General features: G+C 36.5%; 1 protein-coding gene and 1 long non-coding RNA gene across 2 annotated transcripts; both read right to left on the bottom strand.

Moving 5' to 3' along the window:
* Positions 1-7,625: 7,625 nt before the first annotated feature.
* On the bottom strand, positions 7,626-21,077 carry LOC136816243 (uncharacterized). The gene is made up of 3 exons (XR_010847901.1): positions 21,003-21,077; positions 20,622-20,687; positions 7,626-7,703 (listed from the first exon to the last, which is right to left on the bottom strand). It is a non-coding gene; the product is annotated as an uncharacterized lncRNA (long non-coding RNA).
* LOC136816278 (uncharacterized) lies at positions 11,997-14,963 on the bottom strand. Its single transcript, XM_067072607.1, has one exon. It carries the CDS (start codon positions 14,856-14,858, stop codon positions 12,549-12,551), a length of 2,310 nt encoding a protein of 769 aa, XP_066928708.1. The 5' UTR covers positions 14,859-14,963; the 3' UTR covers positions 11,997-12,548.
* Positions 21,078-21,163: the final 86 nt, after the last annotated feature.

Below are 21,163 nucleotides of genomic sequence, written 5' to 3'. Positions count from 1 at the left end.
AAAGGTCCTCCCACTTTATAATGTGAAATATAACGTAAAAAATTCAAAACATTTTATAGTTTGGTTTCTGGTATAAAGTTCTTTTATCGTTTCAAATGTCCACGTTAGAGTGTCGAATTTTTGTAATGTAACGTATTTTGCAACTGTGTAATTCGAATGTATGTCTCAATGATAGTTGTGTCCCGGTATCGCTCCAGTAGAACATCTTGATCGTTGGGTCATGGTTGCCCAGCATTGATAAACGGGTTTTCCAGGTTCGGGAGCGTGTAAGAAAAAGAAATAGCATTAATGTTATAACAGTAAACTTAAATGTGAAACTTAACTTAGTTTAAGGCGTATGCAAGAGCGAGGATTGACAAGCTGACAAGCAGCTTCTTTAAAGCATATTGCGCATGCGCAGTTTGTTCCAATCTGCGCAAGATGGTAGATTTTCGTACGAAAAACGCGGAGAAGCTCGATTTCCACCTTTCTTCGATCGTCGGAAATCACACTTCTTATAAAGTGTATTCTTATAAAAAAAGCGTGTTGTAAACTTTTTTAGAGGCTCGAGCTAATCGTATTTTTTGGCACTTTCAGCCTCAAAATGTTCTTATCCTGTTCTTTTTTAGGCAACAATCTTGGTAAGTTTGGGGGTAATCGTTGATTTTTTGATTTTTTGATAATTTTGCTCATTTTCTTTTATTTTCTTAGGGATTTGCCGGGGGTTTTGAAGCGTTGTACCTATGTCAAATCACTTTCCAATTTCTTATTGACGGTAGTAATAGGCCCCGCACGGTTTCACGGTATCTGGGATAAGGCTTTTTTAAACACGGGATGACGGTATTCGCGGGAAAAAATTACGCGATGACGAGATTTCAGATGACTCACGCTGACGGTTAATGTCAGATTTTTATTTCGGGCCTGGGATAGGACATTTTTGTTCAAAATGCTAGAGGCCATAAAAAGGACAAAGCTAGCCACAATACAAGGTTGCAAAAGTTGAACAAAAAAATGCAAGATAAGCGTTAGAAAGATGCTTTAAACCAAAGAAAGAGCTATGAAAAGAATCTTTGGGGCTTTGCATTTTCAAGTTGCGAAAATATTAGTCACGGTATCGGTGCTTTCGAAAAAGATCACGGGATGACGGGATCTCCTCGTGCTCCACTGAGGGTAGAAAAATGGATCCTACGTGGGAGTTGTTTTTGAAAATTATTCCAAAATTTGCGAGAAATGAATATAACTGAAATTACAAAGGTTTTTCCCAAAATTTTCCAAAAAATACCGATTTTTCTATTTTGATGGACTCCTGGTGGTGAAAAAGGTACCCTGGCAATCCCCGTAGCCTCTTTTGTCGAAATACCTCCACGGATTCCATTTTAAACGTTTATCTAAATCCTTTTAGAGGAGTGCATCTTTTGACAAATATAAACATGATCGCCCTAGTCAAAGGGATAAACCAGATCAATTCATCATCTGCTAAGTAAAAAAATAAATAAATTACTTACTCATCCGTCCCGGGCGTCCCGGGTAAAATATGATATCCAAGTTTGGGCTAATTGAGGAAGACATTTTTGAAGAGTTGTGTCTGCAAAACTTCACAAAAATCACTGAAAAAAATTGTTTGTTCATGCAATGACAAAAAGTTCGCCCATCTCGTATTTTCAATGAGAAAATAAGTCAATTTTTAGTGCAATCTCGTATCAAGAGCAACTTGCACCGCTTTTTGATTTTACTTGGTCGTGGTAAATCAAAATCTAGGCGAACTTTAGGGGAACTTTCACAACATCTAGAAAAAGTCAAATATAAGTTTCTAGCTGATTTTCCACTGGGTACTGAGTACCTGATCGATTCTGTGATAAGATTTTTTTCCTGGTCGGGGATTGAACCCGAATCTCCTCAAAAGGTATCTTAACATTAGACTACCAGGAAATCCCGTTGCCTAGAAAGTATATGGATCAAATCCTTGAATATGGATCTAGAAAATTTCAAACATATAGGATCACTTCATGCCGCATCCACGTGCTGTCGGTCTATAAAAATGAAGTCAGTATATATAAAATAAATATAGTCCTACCAATTAAGTCAAAATTAGTATTTTGCTTCTCGTCGTTGAACGCTCTCTTTTCCCGTTTCAAGTGCTAAAAGTTGGTATCACCTTTAACTGTCCAACTGAAACTACTCACTTTCAGGAACTCTATATTGTTATTGCCGTTGGAAAGAGCATGAGACATCGGACGAACATCAACAAATGTCATATAGGAAAAGTACCGTACCGCCAACTTAAAAAAGAACAAGTTTTTAGAATTTCATTTTTGGTGTAATTTAGAAGTTATAGCAAAAAGGAAGAATTTTCGGCGCAAAGAAACTTTACAGGAGGACTGGGCGGAATTGGTAAAAATTGAAATTTCAAATTGAAATTTTTCCACCATCCCTAACAATTTTAATTCTCGCCAAATTTAAATTTTCTCAAATTTTGCTCAATTTTCCACTATTTAGGTCATAAAAAGGGGGTATTTTAAACATTTTCACATTAATTCTTCCCGCCATCCACAAAATTAAATTAATTAAAAAATTAATTTAAAATTAATTTTCTGGCGATCCGCCAAATTAAATTCCCGCAAAAATTTCTTCCTTTAAAGTATTTCGTTTTTTTCAAGGCGACATCTATCCAAATGTGTTCTGAAAAGAGGAAACGCTTTTAGAACTTCATTTTTGGTGTAATTTGTAGCTAATAAATAAGGCTTGATAGGAATAGAAGTTTCCAGGATAGGAATCCATTGTTTTGGTGCCAAATCAGGCCATAATGCTCAAAATGAGTATCCCAAATTATTCGACGAGACATTTATTCAAACGTGTTCTGAAAAAAGGGCGAACGCTTTTGAGATTTCATTTTTGGTGTAATTTGTAGCTGAGGGAGCGTCTTCAAATATTGTTTCATTTTTAAACGAAAATGAAACGAATGCTTCGTTTATGTTTCGTTTAGCTTTCGTTTCGACTTCGTTTCAGATAATGATGTCTGATTAACTTTAATTACTTTAAAAAAACAAGATAATTGAACTGAAAAAAAGAGAATATTTTGAAACGAATGGTGAAACGAAATAAATTTTTTCTCTGAATTTCATATAATTTCCATGTCATCCAAAGCTTTTTAGAACTTTTAGCAATAGTCTGATTTTGTTACTGCAACAATAGATAGTTCTTACTTCCTCAAAATGCGTAATATTTTTTTCGATGTTTAAAGGGATTCAGTTTCTGAAGTTTCTTGCTTTCAAGCTTAACAAGTTTTCTAATATCTTTTGGCCTTGATTTAAGAATTCTTTTAAACCTGGTTCTGATAAAAAATAAAAATTATGATAGAAGGCTGCGAAAGGAGGATCAAGAAGATCATACTTTCCGACATAACAACCCGAAACACTTTGCAAATTACTTCAATATAATTCATACGGGAATACCGTAGTTAATTACACCTGAGTTGGTAATTAATTACAAATTGATTCGGTAACACCGTCAAGACCTGTTAAAATTGTTGCACTAATTATACCCCTGTTAAGATAGCCCCGAACAATAAGAAAAACATATTTCAGAAAAGTCTAAATCATAAAATACGAAAGCAGACTTTAATTTGGATTGATCTTCAACCAAATCTTTCTGTTGAAAATAAAGTATATGCTTTTGTGAAATTAAACATGAACTCTTTGTCCTATCCGTTTCACAAAATTTTAATTGAGAAATTTCTCTAAACGAAATGAAACGAAAAAGAAAAAACTTAGAGATAATATTAGATAATTATCTCTAAATTAGAGCTAATTATGCATTTCGTTTGAGCTTCGTTTGAACTTCGTTTGAGCTTCGTTTTAATTCGTTTCATAAAACAATTTGAAACGAAAAAATTGAAACAATATTTGGAGACGCTCCCTAATAGATGGAAATTGATAGGAATGGAAGTTTCCAGGATACAATCCGGGCCAAAATATATTGAGAATTTAGCTTATTTCCTCGTTTTTCAAAATTTGGAATTCGGGCGAGAAAGTCGTTTTTGGGCTAATTGATGAATTTATTCGAGTATTTCGATTTGGGTGGGGTTAATTGACTTCCAGGCTATATTCTGAGCCCTGTTGGACCATTCTGGGACTTTTGGATCCTCAGATTCTAAGGTTCTAAGTCTTAAGTCTAATGTTAAAACTCAGAGTTAAAACTCTATTCGTCTAACCTAATTTAGAGCGCTTCCAAAATACTTGTGGTTATAAGATTTCGTGGGAATTTCCCTTTTGTCTCAAATATTATGGCCAGGATTGTCTTTGAAAATAAAAATTGCTGATTTCTGCTCTGCGGGGGGTCTAAAATTACGAGAAAAGCCGAAAAGTTTGAAAAAAAACCTTTTTCTGGCCATTTTGAAGCATTTTCGTCGAGTCAAAATCAGTATTTTGTGAAGATCACTTTTACGGAAATCTAAAAATGCCAATATTTCAGAAAATTTTGAACTTTTACTGAGTTTTTGGCTATTAATTTGAAGAATGGGACATTTTTAACAGGAAAAAATGCCTCTAGTTTGAAATTAGACCCCCAGCAGAGCAGAATTTAGCATTTTCTATTTTTAAAGACAATCCGGGCCAAAATATATTGAGAATTTAGCTTATTTTCTCGTTTTTCAAAATTTGGAATTCGGGCAAGAAAGTCGTTTTTGGGCTAATTGATAAATTTATTCGAGTATTTCGATTTGGGTGGGGTTAATTGACTTCCAGGCTATATTCTGAGCCCTGTTGGACCATTCTGGGACTTTTGGATCCTCAGATTCTAAGGTTCTAAGTCTAAAGTCTAATGTTAAAACTCAGAGTTAAAACTCTATTTGTCTAACCTAATTTAGAGCACTTCCAAAATACTTGTGGTTATAAGATTTCGTGGGAATTTCCCTTTTGTCTCAAATATGGCCAGGATTGTAGGAATCCATTGTTTTGGTGCGAAATCAGGCCATAATGCCCAAAATGAGTATTCCGAGATTTCCAATGAGGCATCTATTCGAACGTGTCCTGAAAAGAGGGAACGCTTTTTGGATTTTATTTGTGGTGTAATTTTAGCTAATAGATGGGGCTTGATAGGAATAGAAGTTTCCAGGATAGGAATCCATTGTTTTGGTGCGAAATCAGGCCATAATGCCCAAAATGAGTATTCCGAGATTTCCAATGAGGCATCTATTCGAACATATTAAAAATTACAAGGTTTGCTTTCTTGTGTCTTGCAAAGCTGTCACCGAGGACTAACCATATTGTAGGAATTGAAGGTTAAGTGGTTGTTAAAAAGGTCTCTAAAATAAACAAGTAAACAAAAAATAAATCTAAAGACGTCCAATCAAAAGCTGCCTTTAAAACTACACAGAAGAACAAAATGTGCTAAAAACTTTGATATATTTACATTTAAAAGCATAAAATCTAGTTTAAGACTCTACTATGCACTGTAGAGCAGAAAGAAAATGAAAGGTCTTAAGAGTCTCTAAAATAAACAAATAATAATATAGAAGATAAGGACATCCAGTCAAAAGCTGCCTTAAACTACACAGAAGAATAAGAGTTAAAAAACTTTGATATATACATATTTACATTTAAAAGCAAAAAATCAAGTCCAAAACTGCACTTTGCACTATAGAGCAGAAAGAAAATGAAACATAAACTATGTTACAACAACCAATACGAGACTGACTAAAGTTTTAGTAAGTATTGAAACTTGGTCCACTTTTACTTTCAATAATAGATTGAATTGCTGCTTTTAACAGGCTTGCATCACTTACAGCAGAAGGAAGAGTAAGGGAGAATTCACAAGTACCACCAACAACTGCATCTGATGAGCGAAATCTAATATATATCTTCTTGCTTGGATAAAGTAAAAACATTTGCTTTGTACCCGAAACATAGAAGAGCAATTTTTGGATCATCAAGTGATCAAAAGATTCCAAAACTTCATTCAGTAGACCAACTTTATCTGCAGGTGTGTTTTTCTCAAAGGACAGCTTATTGATGACATCTTGGGGTGTCAACTTTACATTGGATGGGACAAAGTAACGCTCCATAGAATCTTGATTTTTTGAAACAATGTCAAGAACCCCTAATATTCTCAACCCAGTTCTCAATTGGTCGAGGGATTCTTTCCGTCTCACAAAAACATCGTAAACCACCATCGATTGTATGATCTTGTGTTTTGTAGATTCCTAAGTAAAGAAGAGGAGCTGAAGTTCAAGGTCCAGAAAAATATTGGAAAATTGTATTTTAAGAGTTAACTTCTAAAATCCGTGATCCTTGATTTTTTGAAAGAATGTCAAGAACCCCTAATATTCTCAACCCAGTTCTCAATTGGTCGAGGGATTCTTTCCGTCTCACAAAAACATCGTAAACCATCATCGATTGTATGATCTTGTGTTTTGTAGATTCCTAAGTAAAGAAGAGGAGCTGAAGTTCAAGGTCCAGAAAAATATTGGAAAATTGTATTTTAAGAGTTAACTTCTAAAATGTTTAGACCAACACTGTAAAAATAATAAAATCATCCATTTGGGTGCTAAGATTAGGGTTTCAAAATATCAAACCTGCTTTGTTCGACCACTATTCAGACCGTAACACTTACGTATAACCTTTATATTCAATAATTCACACTTTTTTGCCAACTCAAATCAACCAGATACCTTAACCGTTTGGGCCCATAGAGGGTCATATTCATGATATTCATGATGTAATCTTTTATACGGAAACTACACAAAATAATCCGGAACTAGTGGCAGAATTTGCCACCTAGTCTTTTGTTATTTTGCCACTAGTTCCGGGTTATCTCGGGTGCTTCCGTATAAAAGATTACGTCATGAATATCATGAATAATGACCCCTTTCCATATTTATAGCCATAAAAACTAATTTGGTTGCTTGAGTTATTTCAAATTTTAAGTTTAACGTCCCTAAGTAATACTTATATGGAAGACCATATGTACTTAATTTTTAAGAAGGCAAAAATTGCCCATTTTAAGCATTTTTAGCTTTGAGTCTTATTTAATAACTTAGGAAGTAGACAAGCTTCTTCAAAAGTTTTTTCTGGATTTTGTCAGTACTAAAATTGGCCTCATTTGAGTGGATATTCGTAGTCTAAACTCAACTATTTAATCTCCTCAGATAGCTGCAAAGTTGAAAATTCACGAAAAAAAATTTTTTCAAATAATTTTGTTGCTAGGCAACCTAGGCTGGTTGTCAAGAGAGAAAAATTAAAAATTTTTCGAGTATGTAATCAGACTCCTAAATTTTATATGCTTTCAGAAAATATGTAGTTTTATAGGGTTAGCTCAAACAATGAAAAAGTTATTCTTCATTATATTTACCTACGTGAGGAGTAACCTGAAATTCCAAAATTAATTCCCGGACCCAAAGGGTTAAGGGAAGAAATTTTTGCGGAATTTAATTTCGCGATTTAGGGTGTAATTCATGGGCGAAAATTAATGATTCTGCTCTTCAAAAGATATTGCGAAAATTTGATTAGCGAGGCGCTTATTAGTGGAGGTATGGTAGGATTAACTTGAAAATAAGAAAAAGTCAATTGAGGAACAATTTTGCACTGAAATACTTTTGAAAACAAAAAATACCAGTATTATTGTAGTCTTACAGTGAAAGCACAAGTTTCTTTGATTTCAGATGATATTGCAACCAACTCCTCATCTTGTACCAACTCTTGAAGCCTTTCTGGACTTGCCTCTTGTATCTGAAACAAAGTTTTAAGAGGTTAAACTTTTCTTTAAAATTTTTGAGAACAGGAAGTGCAAATTGCTTATGCTAAGCTGTACTATTTTTGGCATTACATTTTTGTACCCTGACCTTAGTTTTACAGAATTAAAATTCATATATGCCAATTCCTTTTTAGTCAGTTTTAGTACATTGTACTTAATTTAACCATCCCTTAAAAATTTCATATCACCCTTTTAGTACACTGTACTAACATTATTATTGGTATATGATACCACCCTTTTTATAACTTTGGTGTAAAAATTACTCAAAATGTTATGTTAACAAAGCCTTAAATTTTTTTTGAAAATTTTCTGAAAATTCTCAAAATTTTTGAAAAATGAATATGAACATCCCCATATATACCCAAGGATCAAGTGCGCAAAATTTCAGCCAGATCTGACCATTTTTGAAGTCTCCAGGCTGCCCCAAAGTATTTGGGACACACACACACACAGACATTCTCAGATTTTAGCTCAACTGAAGTTGAGAACATTGACAGTCCTAAGCCTACGTACAATTTTTCTCTGGCTTTCTTTGGTATAGGCACTGGCACAGGTACCGGTTCATAGGGGCTACCTAAATTCTTGGGGGGGGGGGGCTAAACCTTGATAGATGCTATGGTTAAGTTAAAAGTACCAAATGATAGTGCTGTCCATATCAGGAGTCAAAATGTATTTTCATCACCTACCTCGTTGATAAAATAGTGGTAAGCTGCATCAACAACACAGTTCAATTGGATAAGAGGCATTGCTTCAGAGATGCTTCCATGGCAAAGGTACCTGTAAGCAGCTTGGCTAAAGAAAGGCAGTCCAGCACTGCCATGAACAATACTATGTGCTACGATTTTTCCGACAACTATGTAAATATCACTCTGTACAGTGTTGGCATCACTTTTGGGAAGAAAATAATGCCCACAAAATGGTCTTCAATCAATTTATCCGCCACCAAGCTATAAAATTGTCTGGTTGGACCTCCTACGTAAATTGCGGTTTGCCCCAAAAATTTGATGCGGAGTGGGGTTTTAGGATTGAAACTTGGACTTTTGTAATAACCGAAGCAGTCATCAAGAATGGTTTCTTCTTTTACAAAAATAGTTTCTCTGTGTCCATTGGGAATACTTGGTACACATGTCTGGTCAGTAGCATGGCTGTCACCAATTGTATTTACTACTTCTTCTAAGTTTGATGAAGCTGTAGTATATTGCTCAATAGTTTGTAGCGATAGGTTAGGGAATATCTCTCTCAAAGTCAAAGAATTAGACATTGAAGATGGCCCAGCCTGTTCAGTGTCAACATCTACTGAGGAAGATGAAGGACCGGGCTGGTCATTGCCAACATCAACTGAAGACAAAGGATCAGACTCCGATGATGATGAATCATCATTTGATAAATCTCTGTCATGTCTTAGAAAGTCTGGAACAGGCAGTTCTTCATCTGAGTCATTGTCAAAGTCATCGAAGTTATAACTGGGCTTTAGTCTAATATAGATTTTTCCAGTTCCAACCATTTTCTTCACTTGGGCAAAATCAAACGAGTAGCTTTCATCAAAGGAAGGTGTGCAGATTCTATTCTGATCCCTCTTCACAAACACAAAGTCACTTTTGGATAGGTTTTGAAGTTTGTATTTGCAAGCCCTGACTATGGTGCTACGGATTTCATCTTCCTTCATTTCACTGTTTAAATCGAAATAAACTTGTTTGGCTGCAATATAAGATTATTGCATCCCATAATCTGGTATCACAGATTCATTGCCATACCAAGGATTTAATACCACCATTTCAAACGGGTAGGACTTAATTAGTTTACGCTTTTTGCCTTTGCCTGAAGTTACACGGTCAGGGTGATTAGGAGCTTGTCTTGTTGGTTCATGTTGTATATTTGGTCGGAATTGATCAATTGCTGATGCGGCAGAACTATTGATGAGGGATCTTGTTCTATTGATTAGTGCTGTTGTATTCGAGCCTCTATTAGGCGTCGGAGTGCTTCTTATTTCTTCTTGTATCACTGCTCTGATTTGCGACATTAAGTTTTCCATTCTTCTAAGAAAAAAATCTTTAATATCTAAAAAAGAAAGCAGATCTATCTAACTGTCGAACGTGTTAACTGCATTGGCTCAACTTCAGTATCTTTTAAGATACTCTCATGCCCAATTGTAAAATTGATAAAATTAACAAATCGGACAATTGTTGAAGTCTCCAGCGTGCCCCAAAGTTTATAGCCTTGTTTTGGGGCTAAAACTTGTAACCACGCCCTTAAAAATCAAAATTTTGAAAAAATGAAAAAAACACCCCCAGGGATTCACCCAAGGAACAAGTGTGCAAAATTTCAGCCAAATCAGACCATTTTTGAAGTCTCCAGCGTGCCCCAAGTTTTGAGGTGATAGACAGACAGACTGACAGACATTCTCAGATTCTAGCTCCACTGAAGTTGAGAACTCATTTAAATTGACCCTCAGGGGCATGCACGAAGTACATTCGTCGAAGAAGAGGTCGGGGGTCAACCTTTCTATTATGTTAGCTTTTGTTCTAAGTTTTGTTTTTAGATCCGAAAGTCTTTCCCAATTATCAACAAAGATTTTTTAATGTCAAATAATTATCAACGAAATTGTCCTGGGTGTGAACAGGAAAAGTTTTAGAAAAATACTGTGCAATGAAAAAGTCTTTATCTTTAGACAAAGGTACACTAAAACCAGCAAAACAGTTGACGAAAGATAGATCTGGACTTATTTCGTATATTCCAGTCTCTTGTTTGTAGTTTTCCTGACTTTATGGTTCTTTGTGAGTTATTTTCTATGTTTTCTTAACTTATTGAATGACTTACCGACAGATCGCCACCGGTGGGAAAAAAGGGGCAAGAGCGCCTCGCTCCGAGGGGGAAGAAAAAAAGAGAAAAGGGGAAAGGGGGGGAGGCAAGAAGGAAAAAACGAGTGTAAAGCGGGCCTTAGGACCCGCGCGAAATTTTTGAAATATGGCTCTATCTACATCTTTCTTATTTTCCAGAAGTTAAGCGGAGTTGGTACAACGAATTTCGCGCTATCAATTTGATGAATTCGTTTATCTATTTTTACTTTAGGCTTTCGATTACTGAGACTTGAGACAATAAATTCCTAATTTGGAGGCATCAAAGTGAAGTTACGCAAGTTAGGCAAACATTGACAGTACATGAAACAGATAAAAATTTAAAGTCGGAAAACGTTAGGCGCAGACGAGAATCGAAATCGCGATATTCTGTTTACGAGAGGAACACTTTACCTCTAAGCTACAAACACTACGCCCTGTACGGACATTCGAAATGTATGATGTTCATTATTCATTCTATGAATATATTGAAAAGAAAGACAATTCGAAGGGATTCATTTTAATGCAAAGAAAAGTATATGAACTCGATTGTAAATTCAGTTATTTCAGTTAATAATTTCGTGTTATGTTATTTTTGGTAATTTTCTCATCAATCTATATATTTGAAGATTTTATATTTATTTATAATCTTAATAGTTATAAAAATGAAAAAAAATTATCTATTTGAGTATAGAGTAACTTTTGATGCACCAACTAGCTTCCACCTGTTATGATGGGTTGGGTTTGAACCAACTATCTTTAAGTACATTTTTACTCAAAAAAATACTATTTCTACCAGCAAATATAATGTAACAAAACAAAACAGTGACTAGCTAATGAAAATCTAATCAAAACTCGTCAACTTATTATACAAAATGAAAAATTTCAGCTTTCACTTTGATAAAGAAAGGAAAACCACTTTTCGACTCCATACATACATTTAAGATCGTTGAGTTATATTCATCGCTTAATTTGCTAGTCGTCACTAAGAACATCATACAAATGATGAACATAACAACCCCCTCTCACAGACCTGGTAGGGTTTTTTCTGCCTCAGTTGGTGTGCAAATAACGGACTGAAACTCAACGGGGATTGGTATTCTCATATTTATTTTGACTGGGAACTTGAATTCCATTGTTTTCGAGACAAAAGAATCAGTGGGGATGAAAAAAATAGTACAATATTTTGCAGTGAGGAATTGCTTATCTGATTATTTTCAGCGGAGACAGAAAATATAGTATAATTTTCCACTGGGAACGATGTTTTGGCAAATTTTTCCAGTGGCAAGGGGTCCGCGAGTCTGTGAGAAGGGGATGTAACATACAAACATATAAATATCTATTTAAATATACCTATGTAAAAATAAAAAAGTTTAAAAACCTTTGTGGGGGATGCTAAAAATCCAAATCAGCAAAGCAAAAATAATCATCAGTCTTGAATTTGGTCCTAGATTTTAAGCCGTCCACTAAAAGTACCATGATACTACATACTATACAAAAATATACAGTTAAAAATATAAACATATAGTTAAAAATATAAAAAATAGGTTCTATATAGGGCATGATGTAGAGCATATACAAAATAATAAAAAATATATGCCACTGTGTGATGCATGTGGGAGAAAATAAAAATAAAAGGCAATGGAAACAACCTTTCATGCTTAAAACCTTATAACCTTGACAATTTGACAGAGAAGAAGTCAACCAACTCACCAAAAACACCAATGTCAATGTAAAACTTCTCGATTTCTTCAATTCAAATTTTTCGCAAGAAGCCCGACTTAGAGATTTAAAAAGTCTCTCCAATCTTGCAAACATTTGACATGGAAAAGGTGTCTCTTTTGAAAAAATCAATAATCAATAAAAAGAACGAAAGAACGTCAGATATAATCCGACAAGCAAGCCAACCACGACATATACGTTTCAATTACTCCAAACGTTCATAATGTCGCTAAAAGATTGTAGTTCGATAAAAATGGGTCGAAGTCACTGTTGTTTTGCAGCATTTTCCTTCTCTTTTTGCTCAGCTAGCCATTCACTGTACGGTCTTTTTCCTTTGTACCAGCCGTGAGTGCCTTTCACCTGTTGCTTGCACATCTGGCATGTATGAGGCTTACGGGTTTTGGCTGGTTCCGGTGCAAGGGTCGGTGGTATGTTGGGTCGCAGAGTTGTCGAAGCTGAATTGAAGGGTGATGCCATACGGAGAAACAATGGATGTAGGCTTGGTTGTGAATGGTAAAGAGGTGACGTTTGTTGGTAAAGGTTTGACTGTGATTGTTGGAAAGGATTTGGTGCTTGGTAGATGTTTGGATAACCTGGCGTGGGAAAAGGAACAAATCGAGGCTGTGGTTGTGCAGAAAATCGAACTTGTGGGATGCTTGGCGGAGCGAAGTATGATGGGATGGACTCTCGTTGTTGTTGTTGAGGTCGTTGAGTTGGTGGCTTTGATTGGGTTGCAGATTCAGCAGGTCTCTTCCGTTTTCGAAATTTGAGCAATCCGGATCGATTTTGTGGTTCGGGAAACGTTGCCGGGGGTAGTGAGCTTTCGACAATCTGGTGGTCTGCTGTTTCCGGTAGATTTGAAGAAACAGCCACTTCGCCTGGCGGGTCTCTACCCTGCATTAAATTGACGATCGATTCGGCTCTTGCCTTGTCTTTCTCCCAGATTCGTAGCGTGTGCTGGTTTATGCAAAAGAGCGTCATTGATGTTTCTTGATACACGGTGCTGTGGTAGATTCTCGACCGGATGTTGTTGTACTCTCTCACGATCCGCTGCCATCGTGATTCAAATTCGCATTGCCCGTTGACTGATTTGTTGCTATTCGTGGTGATCTCGTTGCAAAGATAGATGCATATCGCCTCAACCAGTCTGCTCTTTGATGGGTAAAAAGCGGGACTCGCACCGGTAAGAAAAGCACGTTTCATCTCCACAACTCCAACGTGACTTCCTTCTTTTTTCCTTGCAAACCGACCACGAGCAGGTTTTTTGACGATTGTTTTGTATGTGATGGGGCGTTTGTCATAATCCTCCAGTTCATTGAACAAATTCACGATCTCAATTTTCTCTGCATTTGATACACTGATCCCTTTGACTTTTATAAGGGCTTTGGCCAAACGATCAACCTTACGCCAACCCGGTATTCCTTTGGAATCAATTGCATCATTATCTCCTGCTTCTGTTAGATCTTGTTTGTCGTTTTCTTCATCCTCCGGAGACGGTGGAAGCTCTTCCGGGATCTCTACGTCAGAAGAATCGTCACTTTCCACTCCTGAATCCAAGTTGACTCCATCGTCGATGTTGTTGTCGATATAACCCTCGTCGAACCGTTGGACACGAACTGCTGACAAGGTTCCTTCAGCTTGGGCTTTATCGAGTGCATCAACTACGTTTTGGCGAAACAGATACTCCATACCAAAGATCTCATCAGATAGTTTGGGTGGGGGTCTCTCTTCGTTGAATCTTTCCCCATGCACCTCAAGGTGGAGCAGATTGAACTTTTCAACCAACTTGGAGTCAAAGCAACGCATCTCATCCTTAGTTCCATCGATAGCATTTCTTCTCAAGGTGTTCCACCGAGCAAGTCCATCGAGAAGATATGCTTGAAAGTTGACAGCATTGGCACTAGTGCCAGGTATGAAGTTGCGTAGATGGTGGTGGAAAGACTCTAGCGAAGTGCTGCCGCGGGCGCAAAGATAGACTGGCAGCTTGACACCTCCCTTCTCTAGTGACCCTGTCTGTGTGTAGAGTTGGAAGCCATCAGGATCTTGGATGCACTTCACGTGACGCCTCTGCTCTTCCCAGACATCAACGATGGTTGCTTTGAACAAAGGGACACCCAGAGAGTCAGTGGCACCAGTCATGGAAAGGATCAGGTTCTCTATCATCTCGATTGTTTTTTCTGCACCCCGAGTTCGTCGTTTACAATACCGTGCCATTTCTCCTGAGTTGATTGCTTTCTTCACAGCACTGAGGGTTGGGTTTTGGACGTCTTCATTGATCAGCTCTGCTCTCTTGGCTTTGAGAAGATTGTCGTAGTCCTTCTCATCCCACTCAAAAATGCATCCAGACAGCCTCATCAGAAAGAGACCATACAGTGGATGCGATTCCGAGGTACATCCTTCTGTGAACCGCCTCATAAAATGCCAAATGTCAAGGCAGACAATGAGTGTCCACAAGTAAAAAAGCTGTTGGAATTTTGATGGACCAGAGTCGCTACAGCAATCACGATCTGTGTAGATGATTTTCGGAGGTTCAACTTTGCCATCAGAAAAGCGTTTCATCAAACCGTCAGCCATCGGCTTCAATGCTTTGTTTGACTCTGCAGTGGTAACCACGCATTGGAGAATCCCACCAAGCTCATTTCCAACGTTAGTGACCCAGCGTGCAGTGCCCTTGGCATCCCCAGCTAACTTACTCAATATTTTGTTGGTAGAATCAATTTTGATAACACGACCAAATGTCATCACAGCCTTGATTTGAGGCAGCCGTGTAAAAACATCGCGGACATAAGCAGCCAAAAACCATTGGGCACGAGGAAGATCTGGGCAGGATGGTGCAATGTCGTAGGTTTGAGGTGGCTGTTGGAGAAGGCTTGTTGCTTTTTTGTGACCTTTCACTGCTAACCCATTATCCGTCGCTCGGGGACATTTACGTTGTTTAGTCGTTGTTCATCGACGGTAGACGTCGAAAGCCCGTTGTTACCCGTCGATGATCAACGGATACAAAGTTCACTTTTTGCAATCAACACTAAATCGATGGGTTAGTGTTGGTGAACAACGGCCTTTCTCAAAGCTTTTCTTAGTCTGTCGTTCACCCGTTGTTCGAGTGTCGGTGAACAACGCTAGTCTCGAAGCTTTTTCCCTCTGTCGTTCACCTGTTGATTGAGCGTCGGTGAACAACGGCCTTTCTCAAAGCTTTTCTTAGTCTGTCGTTCACCCGTTGTTCGAGTGTCGGTGAACAACGCTAGTCTCGAAGCTTTTTCCCTCTGTCGTTCACCCGTTGTTCGAGCGTTGGTGAACAACGGTCTTTTTTAAAATGATTTTTAGCGTTGTTCACTCGTTGTTTGTGGTGTCGATGAACAACGGGCAATTTAAAGCTTTTTCCCCACCGTTGTTCATCCGTTGTTTGAATGTTGGTGAGCAACGGGACTTTCTATGTTAATTTTTTCACATTATTCAATCGTTGTTTGACTGTTGGTGAGGAAAGGGTTTTTCCAAAACTTCTTTTCAACCTTTGTTCATGTGTTGTTTTAAAAGTATCTGGAATTGAACGGCCGAAAAAACGAAAAAATAGTCACTCTCTCATTAGAGCCTAAAAGCGAAATAAACAAATTCATAATTTTTTTATCGCCGATTTCTTCAACTCGAAAGCGAATGGGAAATCTAATTTTGTTTGAATTGCACATCCCTTAAAGGCCTCCATAATGAATTCTTGATATTTGCCATGTATGAAAATAGTTTTCTGCCTGATGTAACCAACTATGGCATGGTATACATTTTCTGTTAGGCCAACTATTCCTGAATCTGAAAATTTAAAAATCGTTATATAAAAGTTCGATGAAGAAGAAAATGAAGACTTTTGCGAAGAAGAGTGTTTCAACCTTGAAATGAACTTAAAATAAACTGTAGATTGTTCATCGATAGACTGGTTTTTATTTATCGACAAGGAAGTTTTATCGATAATTATATCGCTATAGGATAGCGATAAAATTTATCGTTGGAAAGTCTGTATCGATAACGTTTATAGAAGAAGGCGAGTTGATATTATGGTTTCGTAGATCAACCAGCTAAAAATGACACAATGAGACAGGGGTATAAATCAAGGTCATCTAATGCGTTCTTGTTGTCTAAATAACGCTAGAAGGATTCGGAACACATCTTTTGTGAAAAACATCTTAAAAGTATATATGAAAAAAATTATCCTCGATTTCTGAACTCGTCCAAGCATAAAGTTATAATAATTTTAGGGGGCGAATAATGCGATGAAGGCTCTAGACATCAGAACATGTCATTTGTATGAAAAAATTAATGGTCATGCTATGTGGAAGATAAGAACATATTTTTTAATAAATTGCTTCGCTTGGCTTCGCTGGCTGCTTTATCTACCCTGAGTATCAGAGGTTAAGTTTTCAAAGAATATATTAACCTCTGAAGACCAATAATAGAAATTTTATCGCGCATGTGTCAATCTAATAACTGTAGAAAGAATCAAAGATGAAGAGCAAACATTACCTTATTAATGTCTAGCAGACTGTATCAGTATGCAGTTTACTATTTACGAATTCCCCAGAAACCTCCAAGTGTAATTGAAGTGAGTTTCGTTCGAAAGAAATCTTTTACATGATCCCCAAACACCTTTTTATGCAATGAGTGTCTGGTGCCCCAAATGTATAACAGTGATTACTAAACTATCAATTATGGAAATGTCACTTTAATTGAATCGAAATAATAGACAGACTTTATGTTATGATTCTCTATCACTGACTCTTTTTAAAAAGCTTTGATGATATTTTTTAGTTGTGTTTTCAACGGCGGGAATAAAAATATCAACTTTGAACTTCATCCAAGATCTTGGATGGTCGTCGTGGTTACTTTTGTCTTCGTTGATTGCGCGCTGAATAGAATCTCTATTCGTCGGCACAGCGTCGATATATGATTTCGACCTGTGCTTTTCACGGTATGCTTTATCGGCTATGGCATTGTTGAATCACGGCTTTTGCGTGTTTAATGACATTGTTATGTCTTCTTTCGAGAAGAGAAAACGATGCAAGCTTGTCAATCAATTAATTTCGCAAACTTTCAAGGAAAAGGAAAAGAGACGTGATATCCGATTTAGCTAAGAAGTTTTCTTTGCAAATTTGGGTCTCAGTGAACTGGCAAGAACGGTTTTTCAGATCGCTTTGACAACTAGTTCATATTTTATGGTCATTATTTTATTGATTTTTGGACTTTGGCGGATTGGGCGAATACAGATAGCTGTGGCTGAAATGAATGAGGAATTCTTTAGTTTTTTTTCGAATGAATTTGTTAAAATGAATTTGTAGGCAAGTCAAGAAGTTTCAAAAAGTTTAGTCAAACATTTCAAAAAGTTATAGGAAAAATTCTAGGCAAAAAATAGGGTCAAAGTGAAATTTCAATCCTTCGAAAACGCTACACATACCATAGTAAAAACGATAATCAGTGAAAGATCGAGAAACGCTTTTCTTAGAGCGTGGGAAATTTCTATTAGTATTACATATTTGACTGTATTGGAATGTTTCTTTTTCTTTTAAATGTTGCAAGAAAGAAAAAGAAAAGTTGCTCATAGTAGCGGCGTATTTGATCTTTTTGATTTGATGACGCTGATTGTCTTTTTTTTCTCCGTAGAGAGCAGAACTGGGGGATATAAGTGCAAAAGTATAGAAGATGATGTAATGAAATACGCAAATTCAAATAAAAGAGAGAATCAAACATCATCTAATTTTGGTCATTTAAACCACCATTAACCAACAATTCAAACGAGCTAGACCACCTTGGTTTAGCGTTAGCGTTTTTAAAACTAAAAAACATAGAGAAAAACTCTCGAACGGGAATTTTATACACAATACCCATGCTGAAGTCAGCGAAACTCAAGGGGATTAACGCATGGTCAAAATTCTTGTAAAGATACAAATAATTTTTAGAAATTCATTTAGTACTCAAAAGAAGCGAATAATGAGTAGAAAAGGTTTAGTCTAGGGTACAAATTTTACGAAATTCTTTCTACTACTTTTTCGTTCTACTATTGAATTATTTAAATTCTTGTAGATGATCATCCCAAGTCCTGGAAGTCTTGCACTCCAAAGGCTTTCCATATGATAATTTTGAGTTTTATGAAGATTAAGTTTCAACCACTTCATGAAATGTAGAGAAATAAAAAAACTCGATTATTTTCGAATATTTTGATTATTTTCGAATATTTTTGACGAACGAAGGAGTTTTGGAAAAACCCTTTCCTCACCAACAGTCAAACAACGATTGAATAATGTGAAAAAATTAACATAGAAAGTCCCGTTGCTCACCAACATTCAAACAACGGATGAACAACAATGGGGAAAAAACTTTAAATTGCCCGTTGTTCATCGACACCACAAACAACGAGTGAACAACGCTAAAAATCATTTTAAAAAAGACTGTTGTTCACCGACGCTCGAACAACGGGTGAACGACAGACTTAGAAAAGCTTTGAGAATAACCGTTGTTCACCGACGCTCAATCAACAGGTGAACGACAGAGGGAAAAAGCTTCGAGACTAGCGTTGTTCACCGACACTCGAACAACGGGTGAACGACAGACTAAGAAAAGCTTTGAGAAAGGCCGTTGTTCACCAACACTAACCCATCGATTTAGTGTTGATTGCAAAAAGTGAACTTTGTATCCGTTGATCATCGACGGGTAACAACGGGCTTTCGACGTCTACCGTCGATGAACAACGACTAAACAACGCAAATGTCCGGATAATGACGGATAATGGGTTAGCAGTGTTTGCAATCGTGCATATAATTGATGTTCGTCTTCATCCATGCTTCGATATGCACCTCTTTCAGTGAATTGGCGAATGCTGTTGGTGTGTTGCCAAGAGTGCGGGATTTCAAAAATGTGACCACTGCCTGATCAACTGAATACTTCAGTGTGAGGAGGGCTGGAAATTTCACTCGAATACCAATAGGGAGCTGATCGAGAATTCTTCTGTCCCAAGAATTTGCATGAACATTACAACTACGACACTCCATGTACTCTGTAGCCAGGTAGTACCAACCAGAAATATCAAGAACCTTTCTAATTTTTGGATACAATCCTTTAGAAGTTAAGCTTTTCCTACAACTAGGGCACAAAAAATCCCAATTGTAAGCACGTCTGGGTACCCAAAGACACAAACGACGACGAAAGTATTGAACAGCTTCTGGTTTCAACAGAACGGTGCTGTTATTACTTTTGGACTTCCTGGCGGGTGGGTTATACCACAATCTAACAGGATTCGATAAAACGGATCTCTTCCCCTGCCTTTCATCAAAAACAATACGACCGATCCACTGCTGGTCAGCCAGGTTCAGATAATTTCTCCAGCTTTCAGGCATTCTCAAAGCGAAATCTTCATCAGTCTGCATGTATATAATGCAAAATTATATGAGAGATCATCGAAAGAACTATGTATCCAACATTTAACATGACAACACAAAACAACAGTTACTCTTGACAACAAAAATCCTCAAAACACAATCAAACACAAACTCATGTGCGACTGAGTAACAATCAAGTATCATGGTTACTTGATGAATACACCAAATTATAAACAAACAATCAAGCAAATAACATATTTTTGAAGCTATCAGTAATAATTCTGCTACAATTAAACACACTCACACCAGTCTTATGTCCAAAAATAAAAATTTCCAGATTTTCCAGATTTTAACCTTTCCAAGCCGCTAACTTTTTTGAAAAAGGCTAAAAAGTTCATCATTTTTTTCTGGAAATTTATTCTTTCAAAGGACATTTTTTGACCATAACAAATATGATTCAGGTATCAACTTTGGTATCGTTGGAAAGCTCTTTCTCTCAGCTACAAAAAATAGCGGATTTTTTCTCTCTGAATTTCAAGTGGTCAGGAGTTATGACCAAAAGACTGTGTATTGGTAAAATGACCTTTTCAAGACGTATATATACGCCTTTCGCCTTCTAAGGGTTAAAATGTCATTAAAGGACAAATCTGATATAACAAAAAACTAGTATTTGATATTTCACATAATCCTCATCTTATTAGCTTGCATCATTCAAATAATTTATATTGACGGGAAAAAATCTTTGCAATGTAGTTAAATTTTGTGCTTGCTGGGCAAAATTCTACTTATGATATCAAATTGCTACTTTCTTAATAAAAGCACAAGCTCCTCAAAATTTACTTTCTGCAATAATATTTTCCTTTAAATTGTTTTTTTTCCTATAACATCCAAATTAACTAAATCCTAAGAAGGAGATATGCAAGGGGAAGACCTTTTATAAAACAGTCATAAAGATTTCATGAATCAAAATAATTAAACTTACACTTTGGGATTGAAGACCAGTTTGAGTCGTATGTGTCGCTTGACTTTGTTGGAGATTGGCTTGACCCTGTAAAAACAAATTCTTTGATATAAAGAACCTTTAAAGTAAACTTTTACTGTATGTTGTAGTAAAAATATTCCAGTTTCTAAATTTAGCCATCCTTATTACTTTATTTACACGTCACTAATGCAACAAAATTTCAACTATCAAGATTACAGCAATCGTAAAAAACAGCTACACTTACTCAAAAGACTTACTAAAAATAATTTGCAAAGTTTGCTTTATTGATAGAAGATATCATCAAAATAAACAAGATTGTATTCAAATAAAACCATTGAAAACATCATTTATTTTTTTATATTATCTCAAAATAAAACGTACTTGAGATTGCTTAATTGGACTTGTCGCTAGTTGATCATGACTTGACAAAGTAGATGATGATGATGTGGAATCAGTTTGAGGCTGTAGAAAAATTGAAAATATCTCAAAATATAAGGAACACAAGCGAAAGTAGAAAGAAAGTTAATGAGAATTTAAGTTAA

The sequence above is a fragment of the Clytia hemisphaerica genome, unplaced genomic scaffold, assembly GCF_902728285.1.
Source record: "Clytia hemisphaerica strain Z4C2 unplaced genomic scaffold, Clytia hemisphaerica genome assembly, whole genome shotgun sequence".
Lineage (NCBI taxonomy): Eukaryota > Metazoa > Cnidaria > Hydrozoa > Leptothecata > Clytiidae > Clytia > Clytia hemisphaerica.
This window is presented reverse-complemented; position numbering and strand designations above follow the sequence as displayed.